The sequence below is a fragment of the Cnephaeus nilssonii genome (genome assembly GCF_951640355.1).
Source record: "Cnephaeus nilssonii genome assembly, chromosome: 12".
Lineage (NCBI taxonomy): Eukaryota > Metazoa > Chordata > Mammalia > Chiroptera > Vespertilionidae > Cnephaeus > Cnephaeus nilssonii.
This window is the reverse complement of record NC_137083.1, coordinates 66,431,220-66,455,044: the sequence shown is the minus strand read 5'-3', so window position 1 is coordinate 66,455,044 and position 23,825 is coordinate 66,431,220. Positions and strand designations below refer to the sequence as shown.

At 39.3% G+C, this 23,825-nt stretch overlaps 1 protein-coding gene across 1 annotated transcript; it reads left to right on the top strand.

Moving 5' to 3' along the window:
* Positions 1–1,934: 1,934 nt before the first annotated feature.
* On the top strand, positions 1,935–21,954 carry ASB15 (ankyrin repeat and SOCS box containing 15; the record flags this gene model as incomplete). Its single annotated transcript, XM_079786445.1, has 9 exons — positions 1,935–2,043; positions 3,637–3,689; positions 3,775–3,906; positions 4,816–4,974; positions 10,984–11,229; positions 13,342–13,513; positions 15,389–15,959; positions 16,730–16,883; positions 21,782–21,954. Exons 1-9 carry the CDS (start codon positions 1,937–1,939, stop codon positions 21,952–21,954), a joined length of 1,767 nt encoding a protein of 588 aa, XP_079642571.1. The 5' UTR covers positions 1,935–1,936.
* Positions 21,955–23,825: the final 1,871 nt, after the last annotated feature.

Sequence of the window (23,825 nt, the reverse complement as noted above, 5' to 3'; positions counted from 1 at the left end):
TATTATATAAGAGGAAATACACACAGATAAAGAAGGCCAGAGAAGAATTGGAGAATTTCAGCAAGGGCTTCCGTACCTTATTCTGAAGCCAGGCTTGAGGCAGTGAGGGCCGTGGGCCTGGAACAGCTGGGAGGCTTGTGAGTGCAGAGGAATAAGGTATGAAAGCACAAAAGTGCAAAAAAAAAAAAAAAAAAAATGAAGCCAAGCGCAGAGTGGGCAAATTTGTTTAGTTGGAAGAAAGACTCCATAACTGAGGAAAATAGTCAATTCTAAGAATAAAGCAGAGCTTAGATTATGTTAGTGTTCATTTATTAATGCATTCATTCATTCATTCATTCATTCAATATGCATTTAGAGACCATAAATCATGATCTGGTGCTTCTCTAGGCACTGGCGATACAGCCTAATTCTCTCCTCCTATTGGATTGCATTCTAGGGGGAACAGAAAGACAATGAACGAGAAAACAATAACAAATAAAATAAAATATCACTTGACTCTATTTGTTGAATAGAATCCCTAGGGCACGTGTTAGCCTTTTGAGTAGACTGAGATATCATGCTGTGAGAAAATATGTTCAGTGGAGTGCACACTATCACTATTCTCTCCCCTCTGTTTCCAGCTGATAGGAAGGCCACTGGTACAGAACAATGAACAATAAAATCATAATGATGTGATTTACTTGTGCGCAGTCTGTGCACAGGTCAGGGTCCTTGGCTGTCAGCATGAACAGAACTGTCCTTAATGTTTGAGCTTATCTAACCTTGAGCCATGAGAAGAGGTAAACAATTCTTGTGTTTGGAAATTGCCCACAGAATACTATTTTGAGTTGTTTGTTTTTTTGTTTTGTTTTGTTTTGTTTTCACCTTGAAAACACATACTACAATGTAAATACATTTTGTCTTGTAAAGTATCACTAGTCAAAAATAATTTCATACTGATCAATCAGCCTAGCTGTAGGAATATTTGGATTTCTACACTTACTACATTTCTAAGATAAAACAATAGATCCAATAGTAATGAGAGACACTCACACTTCTAATTTGATATTTGGAAGAAATAAGGCAATGATAAATAAGCTATATTTTTATATATTATCTTCAGAGGAGAGGGACCAGTCAAGAGCAGTGGCTTCTAATGGATAACTGTGCAGGGGAAGGAATTTCTAATCCACAGAGGGCTGGTCTCTGGTCTGGGGAGGGAGTTAAGATGGTTCTTATCTCAATGCTTCAAATTTCCTGAAGGCAAGACGAGGGCACTGCATTTGTGATGTTCTGTTCTCTCTACTTTAATCAACACATAGTCATTGAGAATCTGTCCTGTGCCCAGCACATTCTAGAACAGTAGGGGAAGCTGAGATGAGTGAGAGAGAACACCCTTCACCTCAAAAAGCATAGAGTCCATTAGGAGAAGTTGAACACAAATACAAAAACAACTGCAACTCAGAGCAGCCAACTCAAACCACTGCTGGTGTGAGCAAAGGAATTAATCAACAAATAAGCAAGTACAGCAGACACGAAATAATGAGTGAAGAATGGGAAAGGTTCACTGTTCTCTATTCCTGCCACTGTCTTCTCAGAGTTTTAAACTTCTAATGTGCTGTGTCTTGAGGAAATGGATAGGCCAACATTCTTGTTAAGTCAGAAATGTGGAAAAAGTGAATTCTTATAAGCCCAACCATAGTCATTACTGAAAAGAAAATCAAAATGAGAAAACACAGATACCCAAAAGACAGGTAATTAAAGGTTCAAAAATTAGAATGGGCTTCATATACAATATGGATTAAAATGTTAACAAATGCATTTGTATTTGTTAAATGGAGAAATGTAAACACATTTTAGTATTTCACTTTGCATCTTTCATATTAACTTTATATATGGTATGCGGTGCCATTTACTGATAATAAGAAATTGCTTTTTTTCAAAATTATATTTAGTCATGGATAGTAATGATGACCCTGATGAAGACAATCTTACAAGTTATGATATTCAGCTCAGTATTCAAGAATCCATTGAAGCCAGCAAGACTGAATTTTATCCTGAAAGGTAACAATCAACTTGACTGTTCTCAACGAAATTCCTTTATGACAATCACTAGGTTGTAAGATGAAATAAATGCTGTGTCCTAACTCTTCCTCCAGGAAAATGCTCACCCTTCTTATCTGGCAGAGAATCAAACAGCTTTACAAGGGCCACTGTGATAGGTTCAGTAGTCTGACCTTCCACAAATCCCCACTCAGGCAGAAGATGGAAATAACCTGGAGGGGAAATTTCTAGTTGAATTTGGTTGTGCATGATTGCCTATTTTCTAAATTAATGGCATGAAAAGGACAATAAATTTAAACAAATTTACAAGTACAGTTTATACAACTAATGTATAGATAGGTATACAGAGGTCTGTTCTGTATATTCTAGATCCCATTCTGCTACTGACTCAGGCAACCTTTACTAGTATAAGTAATGTATTCTATATTTGCACCTTTAAAATATGAAGAGTAATGCTAGCCCACCTAGCCCATATGTTCAATGAATGGGGAGAGGGTTGAGGGTTTCTATAATATATGGAGAAGTAATAGATAAACCAGAGCCTATTTCATTATCTACTTTTCAAGTGACAGAAGTTAACAAATTATACACAAAATTGGTGTTTTATGTTAGCAGGGGTTATAGGGTCTAAAACTGCAAATATAGATTTCTGTCTTGAACAACACACATTATTCTTCTGACTAAACTAAACTTTAGTTTACCTTTACATTCTATTATAATATTCTGAAACTTAGTAGTGCTTTGGGATAGATTCAGTGCTATAAATTATAGTTTCTGAGCTTTTAAAAAATGGACATATTACATTTAAATTCCTGGCCTCTTTAATTTTTCTCCATATCTTCAACAGGTTTTAGAACTTTAGAGTTCCGGGGAAAGCATTCACAGCCCTAGGATGGCAGCACATGTTTCTGCTTGATAATGTTAAACCAATTTGTTATGAAATGCTTTGTTTCCTTTGAATAAATTCACCCCAGAGAATTGCCATGAGGCTTGAAATCATGACCTACTGGGCTGATAACTGGGTGTTTGCTCTGTAAATGCTCAGCCTGTTTTCACTTGTGGATGAGTTGATTAAGACTAACATGCAGGGTGGATCATAAGCCCCCAAATGAGCCATTATTAATTAGCAATTATTAGGTTTAAAGCAGCAAACATTTATCGAGCATAGAATTTTTTAAATGGAAAGAAGTCTTAGGGACTTTTCTATTTGCTCCCAGCACTTTACAGACGAAGAACCACCACTCAAAAAGGCTCATTGGCCTCCCCAGAGTCACAAAGCACAAAACCCGAGCCCAGTTCTTCCGACTCTGCCTCCAGTTGTTTACTCCTTCGTTGCTCAGCACTCATTTGAGAGACAGTGTTATAAGCTTATATTTTATCATCTTCACTAATGTTCCTGCGTCTAGTGTATCATAAATATACTCTATATCTGACTCTTAGTCATTGCATTTTTGAGTGGATGAAATCAGCTGTGTGCATTTCCTTAAACTCTTGATTATTAAAATTATCTTCAGAACTCAATATAGATGAAAATGTTGGTTCCTCAGAGTATTTCACTTTTTAAATTATGGCTTATGTTTCTTTCTCTGGAAGATTTGTGCCACTAAGTGATCAAAACAGGAAACTTGTAGAGGCCATAAAACACGGTAAGTGAGTGCATTGCCTACACTGGGATGAATTCGAGATTCCATCTTGCCGGGACAGATTTATCAGCCCGTGTGTTTACTTTAGGCCACATTCTTGAGCTCCAGGAGTATGTGAAACACAAATACGCATTAGATGAAGCGGATGAAAAAGGATGGTTTCCCCTGCATGAAGCTGTTGTTCAGCCCATTCAACAAATACTGGAAATTGTCCTGGATGGTAAGAGAACATAAAGCCTCTTTGACCAAACTGAAGCAAGAATGTAGAAGTTGAGAGTGTTGTCAATGAATGTAACAAGCAAAAAGGAGAAGCAGAATAAAATATTATTTGAAACCGAGAAAAGGCAATAGCCATGTTTTAAACGTAGGGTACAAAAATCAGTACATTTTGTGAGTCTCTGTGTTCACCTTTGCATCCTTCTAAGAATGTGACACAGGTTGGCTGGAAAATGTGGTTATCACCTAAAAGTGATAGAAGTTTGTATATATCATGAATTAATTGATTTGAATGTAAATTTTTTTTAACCCTCGCCCAAGGATGATGTTTATTGATTTTATTATTTTATTTTTAAAATATTTGTATTGATTTCAGAGAGGAAGGGAAAGGGAGAGCTAGAAACATCAGTGATGAGAGAGAATCATTAATCGGCTGCCTCCTGCACACCCTCTACTGGGGATCAAGCATACAACCCAGGCATATGACCTCCTGGTTCATAGGTTGATTCTTAACCACTGAGCCACACAGGCCAGACTGTTTATTGCTTGGAGAGAGAGAGGAAGCATTGGAGGGAGGGAGGGAGAGACAGAGGGAGGGAGGGAGAGACAGAGGGAGGGAGGCTTCATTTGACAAAAACCAATTTCAGATGCAATTTAAATAACAATGCTAATGATTGAGAAGTTGATTTATAATTTATCAGGATGAAAATTTACAACCCATTTAAAAAAAAGAGCACCTTGAAACATACATGTTGGTTTTTATAGCTGTCAGTTTGATTAGCACATCCATGTTCATCTACTTATACCATCATTTGAGAAACTTTACTCACATCTCCTTTTAGTCTTCACTGCTTCATCAATCGACTTTGATTGATGAAGATTTTTAACTTTATGCAATGCTTTCACATCTCAGCATCCTATAAGACGCTCTGGGAGTTCAAGACCTCTGATGGAGAAACACCATTGACTTTGGCAGTCAAAGCTGGTCTGGTGGAAAATGTAAGAACTTTACTAGAAAAGGGCGTATGGCCAAACACCAAAAACGACAAAGGCGAGACACCTCTTCTCATTGGTAAACGACCTTTTTTCTAGAACTTTTTGTTTGCAATAAGTAATAAGTAGTTAATATGGATTTATTGGAAACCACTGTGTATTGGCTAAAATTACGTGACCTCATCTCCTTTCTCTCCCTGGGTTCTCCCCTACCTCCCACCTTCCCTGGCCTAAGATTTTGTTTTTCTATCCCACAAAGAGGTCAAATGTGAAAGACCCTTCAGCACCAACTAACCAGGAGCAATCCAAACTAGTTTCATGAAACAAGAAGTACCAGTTCTAAAAGAACATTGTCTAGATAGGGGCCAGCTGTAAGGGGGTTGCACGTTTGGTCTATAGTCAGAGGCAAGAGGCAGAAGGGGACTCCAACGAGAGACTCCAGGTCCACATCAGCAATGAAGCCAAACTGGAAGGAAGAGGAGCCAGCAGATTAGGAGTACTCAGATGCACCCCTGGGCCCCTACAAGGAGTTAACCACCATGACACAGCAAAGGAAAAATGAAAAAACCTAAAGGTGTCATTTCTCAGTATATTCTCAGTCTTGTGTATCGTGCTATTTGTAGACCAGTAGGAGTTGGCAGGTCTGTTTGCAGAGGCAGAGAGAGAGGTGATATTAACTACAATGACCAGGGATAACATCACCTTTCTCTTAGGGACTGGGTTGTAGAGTAAGAATTTGGGCTTTGGTATCAGATCTGTGGACTTATTTTCTCCTAGTTTTACTGAGATATAATTGACATAAAACACTGTATCAGTTTAAGATATATGACATGATTTTTATATATTACAAAATGATTACTACAATAAGTTTAGTTAACTTACATCAATTCACATAGTTATATATTTTTTTCTTATGATGAGAGCTTTTAAGATCTACTTTCTTAGCAACTTTCAAATACACAGTATAGTTGTATTATATGGACTTAGATCTTACCTCTGAGATTACAATTATGGGCCTCCATTTCCTCATGTATAAAATGAAAATATACCACCTGCCATGCAGACTTGGTATAAAAATTAGAGATAATATAAATATATTAAACCCCTGCCACATGATAGATGCGCGTGTGCGTGTGTGTGTGCGTGTGTGTGTGTGTGTGTGTGTGTGTGTGTGTGTGTGGCAGGAGGAGACCTAAGATTATTTATCAGCAATCACAGAGAAAGAGAATAAAGCATCATGGGCTCTGGTCATAACTAGCTAACACTACCACCGCTCCCGTTCACAGGGAAATCACTAGAATTTTTGAAAAACAACCTAAATATTAACAGAAAACTCAGACAAGTCATAAACATTCATAAAATATTTACATTCAACATTAACTCAACAACATCAGTGCAAACAACATCTATTGAGACGTTACCTTAAGCCAGGTGTTGTGCTGGGCAACATGGATATAAAGAGGAGTGGAATGATTTTTCTCCTCTAAAAGAGTCTAGTAGGAGAGCTAGATATGATATAAGTAGAAAATTAATGTTACAAATACTATAATAAAGGTGTATGTTCGAAGTAAACTAGGGAAATACTGAATCTGTGAAACCTTCACAGATATAGTTGCTCTTAGTTGTGACTTGGGGGACGTAGAGGGTCATCCACAGACAGCGGAGGAACACCGGGGCAGGGGTTCTGCCTCTGGACATAACGTTAAATAAACGGGGCCACCAGAGCCTGGGGCCACTCTGATCCGATTCCGTCTTGCTTCCTCTTGCCCCATGTCAGAGCTTTCAGCCTTCCTAAATTTAGATCTGATTGGCCAAGCTAATATTATAGTTAGGGTACAGGCAAAGCTTATGTAACAAAAAAACAAACACAGATACCCAAAGCAAACAAGCAGCAATGACTTAGGAAGAATGGAGTTCGTTTCTCTCTTAGACAACATTTCCGCGTGTGTGGCCCTGGGTGGCAGGGTGGCTGCACCACCGTCACACAGAACTTCCAGATGCCATTTCCCAGCCCGCAGGAAGGAGGAAAGAGGCAGCCTTGGGAACGCATCTTCCCCTTTAAGAAGATGACCTGGACATCGATAAAGCGTTTCCATTCTTATGCCATTAGTTCAGGTTTTGTCACGTAGCCACACTTAGGTACAAGGCCGGCCTGGTTATGTAGAGTCTACCTGGATAGACTGTGACCAGCTGAAACTTGGGGCTTCTGTTGCTAAAACAAAAGGGGAAACACGAGAATAGAGGAACAGATAGCTGTCTCTGTATATGTGTTAACCAGCCTTTATGTCACCATAACATGTTGCTTCTCATAAATAAACCAGAACTCTTTTCCTGAGCTGGCACTACAGGTACTAATAGAATATTCAGCTACGGGTTGCTGCACCACTATTAATGTGATCTGCGTTGTTTTTGTAAAGGCATATACTATGGACTATCTGCACTGACATCCATGTATTTGTCATTGTTTCTATAGTCTTTGATTTCTTCTCCTTCCTCCTCCTCCTCCCCCTCCTCCCCTTCCTCCCCCTCCCCCTCCTCCTCCTCCTCTTCTTCCTCTTCCTCTTCCTTTCTCCTCCTCCTCCTCCTCCTCTTCTTCTTCTTCTTCTTCTTCTTCTTCTTCTTCTTCTTCTTCTTCTTCTTCTCATCGCACTTTGCAAATATAAAATTAGTCTCTACTGCTGTTCCCAACCCACTTACTTCAAAAAGAGCACATAATTGTCACTCATTTGTTTTCTTTTTGCTTCATGTAAATTGTTAAATGCTTAATGCCCACAACAGAGCAGTAAGCATTTCTTTGCATTTCAAAGTTTCATTTGTTGGTTTCTCTACTCTATCAGTATCTGAAGTGGGAAAGGAACTTGATCATTGAGTTATCAGTCAAAATAGAGTTAACATTTAGAAATAAGATATATTTAAAACCAAATGGTAATATCAAAGAGAAGACAGAGTCTCGTGAAGGAAATATTCTGGAGGTGTTCACTTATGTCCCCATCATCCTGGAGAATAAGAATTTTTCTTGGGTTAAATTCTTCAGGACCTTCATTGTGGAAACCACATTGTTTTTTTAGGTTCATAGGGAAATGGATAATTCATGGTACCTTCTCAATTTTCTTCTTGAATCTGTGGGATGCTTTGAAATTTGCTACTCGCAGTCCATTAACTCACGAAGGAGAGATAAGAGAAAAAACTGCTGTCCTTTTTCTTTTTCTGTGCAATGTCAATCCCATTATCCTTGTACTTATTTGATATCCCTAAATGGCCCCCCAAAGTCACTTTTGGTCCCTCCATCAGCCATCTGGCCTTACTATGCTACTTTGATGTATTGCAGTCATGTTACACAGTTACTTGCTGAGTGGTAGATACCTGATTTGTGATGACCTGACACTTAAGGGTTTTGCACTCAAACTCCCTCTCTGCCCTGTCTCTGAAGTTGGTGTCACCTTTCTCTAATTGGATAGCCACGAGATTGTCCTGGCCACTGGGGCCCAAGGTACAGAAGAAGCCAGTTAATTTTGCTTCGGACATTTCCTTTCTCATAAATCAACATATGTTCTCTTCACTCCATCGCCTCTTTCGATCTTCCATTGCCTGTCAAGATACCTCAGAAAAATCTGCTCTATTTGTATGTCATATGAGTCAGAAAATAATTCACTGATGACGAGTAAATTATGTGAGCAAAACACATATACCCACAGAGAAAGTATCAGGAATTTAAATAAACAGGAAAAGTGCCAGAAGATGATAAATGTACAAAAGTGCCTTTAAACTATGCAAAATTCTCTACTGGGAATTCTCTAACTCCTGAACTGAAACAGGGTTTTCTTAAAATGTTAATACTGAAGATATATATATATATATATATATATATATATATATATATATATATATATATATGTGTGTGTGTGTGTATTTTTTACTTCATAATTATTTGTACTTGGTTATGTTACACAAATATAGTGTCCCGTTAATTTTCATTATTCACCCATTTATTGATTAGGTATGTCTTTGTGGGTTAACTTGGGAGGGGCTCCCCACAATTTGCATTATTATGTTTATGGGAAAGAAAACATATTCTTTCCAAAAAAGTAAATTACAAGCTAAGTTTTATTTTTTCAAAGTATTTTAAGTTGAATATGGCCTAGATTGCTGTTGTTCTCGTGAAGAAAGACTAATGTCTCTAATCAATATGTTCTCTGAATCAGGCAAAAGGGAAAAAAATGCAATAGGAGCGAGAAGATAAACGAGGACACACCTCTTAGTTGGTTTGACTTATTGATGTTTGCTCTGCAATAACACCAGCTAGGATGAGGTAATACACTGTAATTAGAGCTGCCAGTGGCAGGTGGGTGATTTCAGAGAAATGCATTTGTCAACAGACTCTAATTTAGACAGTGAGGAGGACAAAACCTGAATCTCACTGCAGTGATGGCTTGCCTGCCTCCAAAGCTTGTCTTCAGCCTTAGTTTAGGCCTTTTGGAGCCCTCTCCCTTGGCTTGGCCTGAGACCCTTTCTGCATTCTGCCTCCTGGGTGCCCAGGATGTTCTATGTGGGCCCACATCTCCTCCTGCCTTTCCCAGCAAAGGCCCAGGCTCTGACTTCCTCTCCAAACACAAGACAGGATAGCCTTCTTCCCTAACCTGTAAATTCCACAAGTGAGAAACATCTGTCTTTTTCTGTTGTCCACAGTGCCTAACACAGTGCCTTTCCTATTGTGGCAGGTATTGAATGAATGAATGAATGAATGAATGAATGAATGAATGAATGAATCTGTATTTATCCCCAGCTGCAGGGAGCAGCATTCATCCTGCTGTTTCTCAATAAGATTTTACTTAATGATAAGAGAAAATGCATTACATCTTTTAGGAATATTTATATCTAGCCCACCAGTGTGGTTCAGTGATTGAGTGTCAACCTATGAACCAAGTGGTCACAGTTCAATTCCCAGTCAAGGGCACATGCCCGGGTTGCTGGCTTGATCCCCAGTAGGGGACATGCAGGAGGGAGCCGATCAATGATGCTCTCTCATCATTGGTGTTTCTATCTCTCTCTCCCTCTCCCTTCCTCTCTGAAATCAATAAAAATATATTTTAAAAAAGAAGTATTTATATCTAAGCTGGGAAAATATATCATTAATCTAAAGGGGGAAACCACTTTTAACAGTGTAATTTTAGATACTAGAGACAAGCAAAGAAGGGGAGAGAGCTGATTTAGTAAACCTCTGAAACTGTAGTTCATTGGCTGTCATATGCTTCATCTATTTAGAACCTACCTAGATTCTAAACATTCCTATTGCTAAACTCCCATTAAGAGCATGGGAAGGAGATGTTCATTTCATACTGCTATCGTCGGGGGAACTTTCTAGAGGGGGAAAAACTTGATAAACCTTATTTATACATGTGGCTTCAGGATCCTAAAAGTGATGAAATGATATTATTAACAATAATAGCTATCATTTACTGAGCTCCTAGTATATGCTAAAAATTTTACATACATTACTTAATTTATACAACCCAACAGCGGATGTTATTTTAATTTTGTTAATGAAGAAATTAAAATTTAGAAAGATTATATACCACATCTTATCTTAGCAATATGCACTGTTTTTCATGAAACTCTTGAACCTCCTCAGGTCAGAGTCTTAAAGAAACAGCAGTGTCATCTTGCTTGCTTACATTTCGCAATAGAAATCTGTGGGGTTTATTATTATTATTATTATTATTATTGTTATTGTTTTTAGAGAGAGCAGAAGAGAAAGGGAGAGACAGAGAGAAATATTGATGTGAGAGAAACACATCGATTGGTTGCCTCCTGCACTCACCCCTACCAGGACCCAGGCCAGGAAGGAGCCTGCAACCTGGGTATGTGCCATTGACGGGAGTCAAACCCAGGAACCTTTGGTCCACATGTCGACACTCTATCCACTGAGCCAAACTGACTAGGGCCTGCAATCGAAATTTGGATATAAGAAATGAAATGGGGGTGAAAAATACAGTATTCTCTTTTGATATTAACATTGGTCACTTTAACACCATCTAATATTCATGTTAATATGCCTACTGTCGATTGTTATTTTAAAAATCTCTTCAAGCTGTGAGAAGGGGCTCCTATGACATGGTGTCTGCTCTGCTCAAGCACGACACCAGCCTGGACCAGCCCTGTGCCAAGCGCTGGTCGGCCATGCACGAGGCGGCCAAACAAGGCCGCAAAGACCTCATAGCTCTGCTGCTGAAGCACGGCGGCAGCGTGCACCTGAGAGACGGCTTCGGCGTCACGCCGTTAGGGGTCGCTGCTGAGCACGGCCACTGCGATGTGTTGGAGCACCTAATCCACAAAGGTACGTGGCCAGGAACTGCACGTCCCTGGCTTGTCTCCTTTTCTCCATTCCTCGCTGGCTTCTCTTCCTCTTCGGAAAGTAACTGGGCATCCGGCTTTGGTGCCCAGCTCTCGACAGCCTCCCGAGTGGTCCCCTATTCCACAACTCAATTTAAAAAAAAAATCTTTAAAAAATATATATATTTAAAAAATAATTTTTTTTATTGATTTCAGAAAGGGAGAGGGAGATAGAAACATTAACGATGAGAATCATTGACCCACTGCCTCTTGCATGCCCCCTACTGGGGATCAAGCATGTAACCCTTGACCGGAATCAAACCTGAGACCCTTCAGTCCACAGGCCACCGCTCTATCCACTGAACCAAACCGGCGCGTGCTCAACTAAACCGTCTGCACACTTACCTGCAAATCTGCACGCCCAGCTCAGCTTGCTGTCTCTAAAAACAGCCCCGTTTTCACATAGATGGCTCCCAGGGTCTCAACTCACCTTCTAAACGGAATTCCTCTTCGTTCACACTTCTGATTTAATGATTTCTGTCATCCGAGACAAAGCAGATTTACCTCTACTTCTTCCATCACCTTCTTTTCCAAATCCAGTCCGGTGCCGAATGCCGCCATGTTCCACGCACCTGTTCTTGGCAGTCCCTCTGGTTTGCATCCCGGTCAGGCCCCTCACATCTCCTCTGGACCACTGCAGTCATTTAATTGTTCTTCAGGTTTCCGGTCTCCCCGTCAGAGAATATTTACTGCATACGGAACTCAGCTCCTCTGCCTAAAGGACAGCTGCAATAGTGCAAATCAGTAAGAAGTCCTCAGTGGCTCCCCACTGCCCACTGCGTTATACACAGGCCCCCTCTGCATCATCTCGAATTGTTTACCAGGTGTATTCCTCACTACTTCCAACGTGTATCCTGCACTCCAGCCAAATTAGATGGCTGCTCCCCAGCATGCCTCACATCCCGCTGTCTGGATCAGAGTCAGATGTTTGCCTTCATCTGGAATTCTGTCCAACGTAATTCAAAATCACCTTCTTGAGACACCTCCTCCCTGAAGCCTTCCCTAATTCTGCCCAACAGATTGTGATGTTGCTCCTCCTTTGAAACCTCCAAGTGCTTTATTAAGAATGAAGAAACCAGTCTGGCCAGCGTGGCTCATTGGTTGAGTGTGGACCTATGAACCAGGAGGTCACGGTTTGATTCCTGGTCAGGGCACATGCCCGGGTTGTGGGCGCAATCCCCAGTGTGGGGGTTGCAGGAGGCAGCCGATCAATGATTCTCTCTTATCATTCATGTTCTATCTCTCCCTCTCTCTTCCTCTCTGAAATCAATAAATATATATTTTTCAAAAAGAATTAAGAAACCAAATTCTGAAACTGGTTTCTGCTACCTACTCATTGTCTGCTCCTAGCTTAGTTACTTAAACATCTGGTTCTGACTTTCCTCATCTTTAAATCAAGGCTAGGACCACAGGGACCCCAAGGATCATCTATGGGGAAAAGACTAACATTTTTGAGGACCTCAAAGTGCAGCCTCATTTAATTGTTAAATAAGTCTTATGACATAAGCTGGGCACCCTAGTTTAGATGAGATGTGGTTCATGCAAGTAAATAGCTTGTCCCCAGCTACCACAGTCAGCCGCAAAGCCGTACTTCAAACACAGACCTTTCCCCCTACATGGAACCTGCTAGTCCTGATGTCAGGCGAATGTTACACTTTGTGTTCTCTGATGATTTTTTGTTTCATTTCCCCTTGGAGTTTCTTAAAATAGAGTTGCTATCTTAGGATCTTCTGTTGAGTCTCACCCAGTGTTTTCACATACAGCACAGTTGGTAAACATCAGTTGAAATAGAGTGTTAACTGATGTCTTTTCCCAGGAGCATTTGTCTGTTATAGAAATTGACTTATTTCTCAGATGTTCCAGCGATGCAAAGGTTTGCTAATAAAAGGAAACATGCTGCATAATTGTTTATTTAAAAATATTGAGAATGTAGATGTTCTTAACTCTATACTTTCAATTGTAAGTTTTAACTAGAAAGGAAAACAATCGTCTAATTGGAAGGAGCCCATCTTTCCAATCCGTCCAGTTGTCACTGTGCATGTGTTCACACTGCCAGGGGGCGATGTGTTTGCCTTGGCGGACGATGGGGCGTCAGTGATGTTTGAGGCCGCAGGAGGGGGCAATCCTGACTGCATCTCTCTCCTGCTGGAATATGGAGGAAGCGGAAATGTGCCTAACAGGGCAGGGCATCTTCCTATACACCGAGCTGCCTACGAGGGACATTACCTGTGAGTGGTCAATCATAGGATGGTCATTTTAAGTTAAAAAATACAAAATTGCATGTATAATGTAATCATAATTCTCTCTAAGTAATAACCCCCCAAATCCAAAAAGAAATAGGCAAAATGTTCAACATTTTTTGTTCTTCTAAACATGTTGACTTTTACCCTTTTTATATTTTTACGTTTTAACAATTTTAAATTTTTTCAGTTACAGTTGATATACAACATCTATTAGTTTGAGATGTACATCAGAGTGTTTAGACATCTATATACCTTATGAAGGGCTCACCCCGCCAAGTCTAGTAACTATCTGACATTACACATAGTTATTACAATATTATTGACTATATTCCCTGTGCTGTGCTTTACATCCCATGACTATTTTTACAACTGCCCATTTATACTTTTTAATCCTTTTACCTTTTCACCCATCTTCAAAGAGGCCCACACCAATACCCATCATAATATATTTTTGTACTTTATAAATTTTCCACATTGAATGTATACTACTTTTATAATGAATAGTTTCTCTTTTAGAGGGAAGTTACACATGAGAATTCTTCACAAGCCATCCAAATATGCCCTCCTGTTTTTTTAACTGTGTTTTTAAAAGGCTATAGAGTTTCTAAAAATTTTTGCCCTTTGAAAAGAATTAAAATTTGTGAGAATATTATCAGTATTACTCTAATTATTTAGCAACATGAATGGATATTATAGTATAATGTCAAATATATTGTTGAGTAGAAAAGTCTCATTATAAGTATAGAGTTCTTTATTCCAAAAAAAATGGCTGGATAGATTTTTAAATCACCAAAGTGCCATAATTGGCATATCAATAGAAGTCTATAATCATTATATTAAACTACCTGCAATGAGAGGTTGGTTTTAGGCAATGAAATATATTTAATAAGTTCCAAAACTTTGAAATACTTAGGCTTTATCACCTTCAGTGGCCACATCAGCTAAGTGGCCAATGACATAATTAACGCTAAGTGACACGTTGTTAAAGTTTACCTGGATTTGTTCCCAGTGTTCATAAATTCACACATGGTAGCTCTGAGTTAGGCACAAGAGATCAAGTTATCCTTGCTGATGGCTCTCATACATGTTTAGTTGGTCAGTCAAGTGTGGAATTTGTAGCTATCACAAGTTCTTAGAAACATAAGCAGTGTTAGTTACCTCAATTGGACTATTAGAAAGTTGATGAAATAAGAAAGAAGCTTCTTATGGCTAATAATTCCATTTTGAGTTATATTGAAGTAGACAGGATGTTCATGGCCAGTGGTGAAGCATGGGTAGCTCAGAGCGCAGTGAAAGAGGAGTAATAAATGAGAATTCAAGAGGCCAACAATCTCACCCTTGCTCCACGTCTGTGTGACCTTGGACAAGTCGTTTCACTTCTCCAGGCTGCACATTGCTCTTCTGTTAAATGAAGGAGTTGCTCTGAGTGATGTTCAAGGCCACTTCCAGTTTTATTTTCCCGTGACTCCATGATTCTAATGGTCAAGATTATGAAGCATTTCTCTACGGCATCAGATGGGCTTCCCTTTCTTTTATAGTTTTCATGAAATAGCATGTTGTTCAGAGAAGAATTGGAAGATGGGGAGGGTTCCTGAGGAGCCAAAATTCTAGGGCCAAACATATGATCCATCGTGATCCCCAGGAACATTTCGAACAGGAAGCTAAATAAAAACTAAAGTACATAAACCAAATAGTAGTAAGGCAATGGACAAAGGTTATATGACTTTGTATAAGGTTATCTAGCAAACGTAAAGAAGACTAAAACAAACTGCACTCATGTGTCTTAATGAGTAAGCTGGTTTAATTAATTTCTCGATTGTCTTCATGCCATGTGGATATTTGGTTTATTTTTATTTTCAGTGCGCTGAAATATCTTATCCCAGTAACATCCAAAAATGCAATCCGGAAAAGTGGGCTAACACCAATTCACTCAGCAGCAGATGGGCAAAATGCCCAGTGCCTAGAACTGCTCATTGAAAATGGTTTTGACGTCAATACTCTGCTTGCTGACCACATTTCTGAGAGCTATGACGATGGGAGGAAGACGGCGCTGTACTTTGCAGTTTCCAATAACGATATCCACTGCACGGAAGTTCTTCTGAATGCAGGTGCGGATCCAAACTTAGACCCCCTCAACTGTCTGCTTGTGGCAGTGAGGGCCAACAATCACGAAATCGTCCGGCTGCTTCTCTCCCACGGAGCCAACGTCAATTGCTATTTTATGCATGTGAATGACACGCGTTTCCCCAGCGCCATTCAGTATGCCCTCAACGACGAGGCCATGCTGCGGCTGTTGCTGAATAACGGCTACCAGGTGGAGCTGTGCTTCCAGTGCATGCACGGGGACATCTTTGGGAACTCATTCGTGTGGTCAGAGATAGAGGAGGAGGTGCTGCCGGGGTGGACATCTTGCATAATAAAGGATAACCCGGTGAGTTACAGCCTTTTGTTCTGCATCTTTTCATTTCATTTTTTTAAAACAGATTTTTATTGACTTCAGAGAGGAAGGGAGAGGGAGAGAGAGATAGAAACATCAATGATGAGAGAGAATCATTGGTCAGCTGCCTCCTGCACATCTCACACTGGGGATTGAGCTAGAAACTCAGGCATGTGCCCTGACCGGGAATTGAACTGTGACCTCCTGGTTCATAGGTCGATGCTCAACCACAGAGCCACGCCAGCTGGGCTCAGTTCCTGTTACATCTCCCAATGAGCCTACCTTTGGCTCACTGGGAGATGTAACAAGAAAAGAAAAATCAACTCTAACTTTGATATTTTTCTCACGCTTGAACTTTTGTTAGCAATAATGTGGGGATATAAGAGTAAAACTAGGCACCGAAGAAGGTATGTATTTTTCTTGAATTGGAAACTGAATGTAGAAGAATGTGAAAATGTATTCAGTTAACAACTTATGCTTATTCAGTGGGATATGGGGGCTAAAAGCATGGAAAGAAGAATCCTGGAAAGAAGCATGATTTGTCCATGTTATGCTGGCTACGTCACATCAGAGCCTGTATATAACTCCAGGACCCATTGTTTCACAGAAACAAGCAAACCATTTATTTTTCTTTTTTGTTCATTACAAGGAGGTACCTTTTATTTCCTGTAAAAAGACAAAGATAGTAATTTTCATAAAATTGAGTGCTTATGTATATGGTATAGTAAAAGTACTACTAAATTAAATTTTATCAATTCTCTCAGTTCTGTGAGTTTATTACAGTTCCTTGGATGAAACACTTGGTAGGCAGCGTTATTCGTGTATTAATAGATTACATGGATTATATCCCTCTGTGTGATAAGCTGAAGACTGCACTGGAAGTACAGAGAGAATGGCCAGAAATCCGTCAAATACTAGGTAAAAACAAGTTTGCCTGCAAATTTTTTTTATGAAAAATGTCTATAGGGGAAATTTCTCAATGTTATCTTTGGTACTTTTTTTCAGTGCTACTTTATTTTCACTGTTTTTGAAAGTCACCCTTACTATTTCCTCTGATTTAAGATGCTAATGTTGTTTTGCTTTTCTTAATACTTTCTAACTCTTTGATTGTATAATAGGTAATATTATAACTCTATTAACATTCTAAATAGAATTCATTTTTTAAAGTTAACTTCTAGAATATTATAAAGTATGTAGACTGTAATCTCCATATGGGCAGGAATCTGTTTTGTTTATTTTTATATTCTCAAGGCTTAGCATAATTCCTAGTAAGTGGTTAGTCAATAAATGAGTAAATGAATGAATGGTATGTATTAGAATTATCCTTTTTGATATGCTCTCTCTCTGGTCTTTATTAACAAATTCCTACCATCAAATGTTTTTATTAAAGGCAGGCTACTAGGTGTTCTCGAGGTTAAAGTTTAGTTATAATTATAAATGTGAATTATATTACAAATGTTTCAATAAAATGGCGTTTAAAATTACTTCAAATACATATAGAAACTAGAAAAAATAATAGATTGGAGAGGTTTTCTCTTTCAAAATATGAGTTTGGAAAAATGAACTCCCAAACTACTTGGACATCAATTGCATGGAGCCTAAAGAAGCATAATAGAACTTTTCGTCACATGCATATAATCTGGCACTCTTAATATACCCAAATCATCCATGAATGGATTAACAAAACCTCATCAACTAATTATTTAGGGCCAGGCAAATTTTAGGTAGATTATATATATTTTAGTCAATAAGATAAAACTTAAATGTTGAGCTGATTTACATATCAAATTTGTTAGATATAAAGTTCTATAAAAAGAAATATGAGTGGTAAAGTAGTTTTCATTTAAACATTTAGTTTCAATCAGAGTCTCACACATTAAATTAATTCACCTGGGTGTTTTTGTGGGAAGGATGGAGACTTTGGCTAGAAGATCGATAGTTCAAAAGCAGATTTGGAGGTAAGCTTGGATTTTCTCAAGTGACTTCCCCTTGAATGAGTTCTACAATAGAAGAGACTTTGTGGAAACTAAAATTGGAATCTTAGAGAATCTGATGAGTAATGCAGTATTGTGAGCCTAGAAATTGATTTCTGGGGTTAGATGGACTTAGGATGGCATAAAATTCTGGCCTTATCTAGGAGTAGGATTGCTGAGTTGTATATGTCATTCAGGGCTGATATTTTCATGGAAACAAACAACAATTTGTTGTATCATTCCTGTTTCATTGAAAAGAGGGGAATTTTTTTTATTTTCTGAAAAAAAGACCAAGATAGCATACTAGCCGTGTGGTTTTGAGAAAGTTACTTACCCTTTTTATGCCAAGGTTTTCCCACTGCAAAATAGGGCTAGGATAGTAGTTACCTCATAAGGTTGTTGTGGGAATTTAAAGAGATGATGCATGGCCCAGCTGGTATGCCCGGGTTGCAGGCTCCATCCCCAGTATGGGGTGTGCAGGAAGCAGCCGATCAATGATTCTCTCTCATCATTCATGTTTTTATCTCTCTCTCCCTCTCCCTTCTTCTTTGAAATCAATAAAAATATATTTTAAAAAATAAATAAAGAGATGATGCATGTAAGGTGCTTAGCATACTATGTGGAACATTAAAACACTTAATAAATTTAACTATTTTATGAACTACATTATTAGTGTTTTTACATTATTTTTATTATACATAAGTATATGTGAAGTATGAAATGCACATGTAAAGTGTGTCATGAAATCCCCACAACTTGTAGAGTTGTGTGCTGTCATGCTAATTTTTATCAATAAAAAATGAGGCTAAGGGGAATTATAAAACAGTCTGGACCCTGTGAATTCAGGAAACTGGGCTGACAGGCCTCCCTTTCTGAGCGGGGCCCACATTGGGATAACAACAAAATCAAGCAGGATGGAGATAAGAGAGGTCCACATGAGTGGGCGCAAACAAAACCAGGAAACTTCAGAGAGCAAGACACCAGCCGTGTTGAGGATCATTGCAAGAAGGCGACAGAATAGGAAGCTCTGTTAACTTAAAAGAGCTGTCTTGAACCTAGCTTCCTTCCAGAAATTCGGGAAAACTAAATTCCCATAAAAATGAGCAACAGAAAAGTATCACAGTCAAATCTCATATAAATTTATTATAAGAAAAATATAAATAGACATGTCAAATTTTTAAAAATATTGTCAATTGTCAATACTATAGTGTAGGGCAAGCATGTCAAACTCGTGGCCCACGGGCCACATGCGGCCCACAGTGAATATTTTTGCGGCCCAGCCAATATAACGGTATGTAAGAAACGTTTTAATAAAAATTTCATAACTTAATTTTTATAATATCCTGATATACATAATTATTGGTAACAAACTACAACATTCACTAATGACTGATTACTATAATCATGTTGCATTCATTTCTCTTACGCGCCTTACACACAGGCGCACCATTTCTCTCCACTACAACTAGCAGCGAATATTTTAGCAGCCGATTGCCATGTCATTAGTCTAGTACTGGCTTGTTTGGTGTGCGCAACAGGAAATATTTTGCTTTCGGAGAACAAGAAAAATAGGTTTATTTGTGTTATGTTTATTAATTTGTGCAGTTATTCAGTGTCTGGTAAGTTAATGTTCAAGAAAAAATATTAATTTTTATTAAAATATTCTATTATTTTATGTTAACAATTACTCATTTATTTTAGCCCTTTGTATTCAGCATGTCTCTACTGAAATAAACCTTTTTATGAAAATTGAAGGTTTTGTTTTTTTGCGGCCCACATAAACGTAAACCTTGTTTATTTGGCCCGTGTTAGCCTTTGAGTTTGACATGCTTGGTGTAGGGTAAACACACTGAGATGATGAAGTGCTACAAGAAGTGATTCCTGTACAAGTCAGAATAGTAGTTTCTTCGAGGGGAGGAATAAATGAAGCTTGGGGTAGACTTTGGAAGGAATTCTGGGGTGGCTAGAGAAGTTCTTCTATTATAACCTGGGAGACAAAGATGTTGACCTAATAATCCTATATGATAAAAGGCTAATATGCAAATAGACCAAACAGCAGAACGACCGGTTGCTATGACGTGCACTGAACACCAGGGGGCAGACGCTCAACGCAGGAGCTGCCCCCTAGTGATCAGTGCGCTCCCACAGGGGGAGCGCTGCTCAGCCAGAAGCTGGGCTCACGGCTGGCGAGTGCAGTGGTGATGGTGGGAGCCTCTCCCTCCTCCGTAACAGCGCTAAGGATGTCCGCTGCTGGCTTAGACCCGCTCCCTAAGCTGGCAGTCGGACATCCCCTGAGGGCTCCTGGACTGTGAGAGGGCGCAGACCAGGCTGAGGGACTCCACCCTCCCAGTGCAAGAGTTTCGTGCACCGGGCCTCTAGTCACTTATAACTTAAGAAGCTATACATTTGTTCAGTTGCTCTATCTATATTTTATTTTATAATAAAATGGTTAAGAGATTTTGGAGATCATAAGGGCAAAAGCCCTAAAGTTTAGACAAATTAATTTTCCAAAGTTGTAGACATAGATAATAACAAAACAAGGACTTGAACCCTTGCCTGTCTCATTTCAAAACTTAGGCTCTTTCTCCAACACCAGTGTGTTTCCTGTCATAGAACATTTTGCTTCTAATTGGTAATTAATTTTCCACGTGTTTATACTGAAAAAGAAGGACCGATTCTTATGACTTTAGAAAGGCAATCCCAATATAAATAGGAGGAATGTTTTTGGTTGTTTCAGTCATATATTATTGCAACCAGAATGTAAGTCAGTTGATTGCTGTGAGTATGAATAACCACTGGATGTCAGCATTTCTCCAGGTATACAGAAGGCAGTATAGTATTTGTTAGGGAAGAAAATTAAATGGTAAAGAAAAAAAAAAAGATGGGTTTATTCTGCCTATTTGGGTAACAATTATTTTGCCTCAATGGTTTTTGAAAAACATTGCTTTCATTTTTAAAAAAGGAATAATTTACATGTTTACCGTCTCAAGTGTAATAGAAATGTGATGTCTTTTATTTTTGAATTGAGTGATAGTTCACATTATTGAATGGCTACAAGGTACCAAGTACTTTTCTAACACTTGACATGAATTAATTTGTTTGATCTTCAAACAACCCTAAGAGGTAGGTCCCATTCTTATCCACATTTCACAGATGAGAACACTGAGTTCACGGAGGTCAAGTAACTCGTCTAAGGTCACACAAATACTAAGTGGCAGAGCCCCAGCATTTAATGCAAGCTGACCGAGCCCAGGGCCTGCGGCTGAGCCCTTGTGCCATGCTGCCAGGATAATGTGCCAGTACTGTCATTGCCATCGAGATAAAGTAAGAGTCGAAAATAAAGGCTAACTCTGATATTTAACCTTAGTAGATTTTTAAATATAAAATGTTTAGGTGTCAGACACTGAAACAAACCTAAGGATCATGGACATATGGAATCATTTGCATCAGGTATTTCCTAGATAGTTATTCATCAGAAAGATTGGTAGAAGAGAGATAAAGAAATATATCTCTGTAATACCCAATTCTAAAGAATAAGTAGGAGGAGGTGTGAGCACTTGCTCGCTTAAATGAAGTCCATTCATTCATTTAACATCCCCTGGTTGAACACCCGCTATGAGCGAGGCTGTCTTCCTGACACAGACAGACTGCAGGCCGGCCTTCCTGGCGCTTACATCCCAGAGGAATGGTCTGGAAGGCCTAATTCCAAGGTGACTTCCCCTTAAAGTCACAGTTGTTAACGTGTGCATACCTATTGGTGTTATTCTAAAACAGTCTGTATCTTCCAGATCCATCCACTAATACTGGGTTTTATTTTTTACTTGTTTTCCCCATTCATTTCAGAGAATCCTTGCTCATTAAAGCATTTGTGTCGGTTAAAAATCCGAAGAATTATGGGACTCCAGCGACTCTGCCAGCCAGCCTCCATCGAGAAGCTTCCTCTGCCACCAACCATTCAAAGATACATATTGTTTAAAGAGTATGACCTCTACGGACAAGAGCTAAAACTGCCATAATTTAAAAGTAACATTTTAGAATGTGATTTTAAAAAATATTTCTTGGAATCATTTTACCTCCTTAACTGTGTTTAAGTCCATTGACAGTTTTATAACAGGATCCTGTGTTCTTACGAGAACACCACATTTTATATCTTTAAAGACCTTAACATTGTGATTTTTAAAAAATATAAGTATGGTTGATATACAATATGATATTGGTTATATTAGTTTCAGATATACAATATAGTGATTTGACATTTTTATACCTTATAATGTGACCATCCTATTAATTCTAGTAATCATCTGTCACTGTGCAAACAACACAATATTATTGCTATATTCCCCTTCCCCCTTTCACCCATTCTCCCATCCCTCCCCTCTGAAAACCATCCTTCTGGTTACATTGTGATTTTTTGTTTGTTCGTTTAATCTTTATTGCTGAAAGTATTACATAAGTCCTCCTTTTCCCCCATTAAACGTGATTTTTTTAAGCAAGTCAATATTTTGTCTTTGACTCCCTATTGATTTTCTTCACTTGCAACAAGTCTTCAAACTCTCCCTATCAAGTGGCTCCTACAATATCCATCAGCAAGTCCCTCCCATGTTTATAAAACAAAGGACCCACTTTTTCAAGCCACGGCTTCAGCCCCTTGCTGGCCCTTCCTCCCCTCTCTCTCGTGGCCACACTGCATGAACGAGCGCCTTCCTGCCTGCAGACTCACACACTCTATCTGGCTTCTGCTCCCTCCACTGCCTTTCCCAGGGTCCTTAGCAAGTTCTTCAGTCCTTTCAGCTGCTTCCTGCAGCACCTGCACTGGCCTGCCCCCTCCTGGCAAAGGTCTTCCCGCGGTTTCCACAGCGCCTCTGCCTTCCTGTCTTGGCGCTCCTCCCCACCCGTGTGTTTCTGGGTTCTTTCTGCGTCACTCATCTCCTGCCAACCCTTTTGTAACATGTTTTAAGCCCGCTTCTCTTCTTATGCTACAGTCTCTGGGACATTTCATCCATGTTCACAGTTTCGATTACTGCCTGTGTGCTGTTGACTACAAAATGGATATCTGAAGTTCAGCTCTTTCTCTCGTGTGCTTGAGACCTGTGTAGACAATTGCCCTGATGCACATGAACACAAAGACCCCTCAAGTTCAACATGTCACAAATGAAGTCACTACCTTCCTCCACCAAAAGTCTCCTTCTCCTATACTGTCCAGCTCAATGGTTAGTGCAATGATCACTTCCGTTTCCCAGGTCAAAAGCCTGGACATTAGCCTTGACCATCCCATCTTCCTTACCCAATATAACAGATCACCAGATCCTGGTATGTTTATCTCTTGAAATCTTCTTCTCAGTCTCACTGGTTTGGCCCTAATTCCAGCTCTTAGGTCCATTGTCTGGGATACTGTAGAACTGCCTCACTGGCCTTCCTTCCTGTTGTCTCGTCCCATTTAACATGCATTCTACACACAGCATCCCAGAATGATCTTTTACAAATGCTTCAAATCATTCCCATTGCTCTTAGGATAAAGTTCAAAGTTCCTCCACGATCTACTTTCCTGCCTTCCTCCTTAGCCTTATTTCTCGATGTCTCCTTCACCCCTCCCCTTTAACCATATTAAACCACTTTTTAAAAAATATATTTTATTGATTTTTTACAGAGAGGAAGGGAGAGGGATAGAGAGTTAGAAACATCGATGAGAGAGAAACATCGATCAGCTGCCTCCTGCACACCCCCTACTGGGGATGTGCCTGCAACCAAGGTACATGCCCTCGACTGGAATGGAACCCGGGACCCTTCAGTCTGCAGGCCGACACTCCATCCACTGAGCCAAACCAGTCAAGGCTTAAACCACTTTTAAAAATGTATTCTTCAAACAGTGATTCCAGGCCTATGTAAA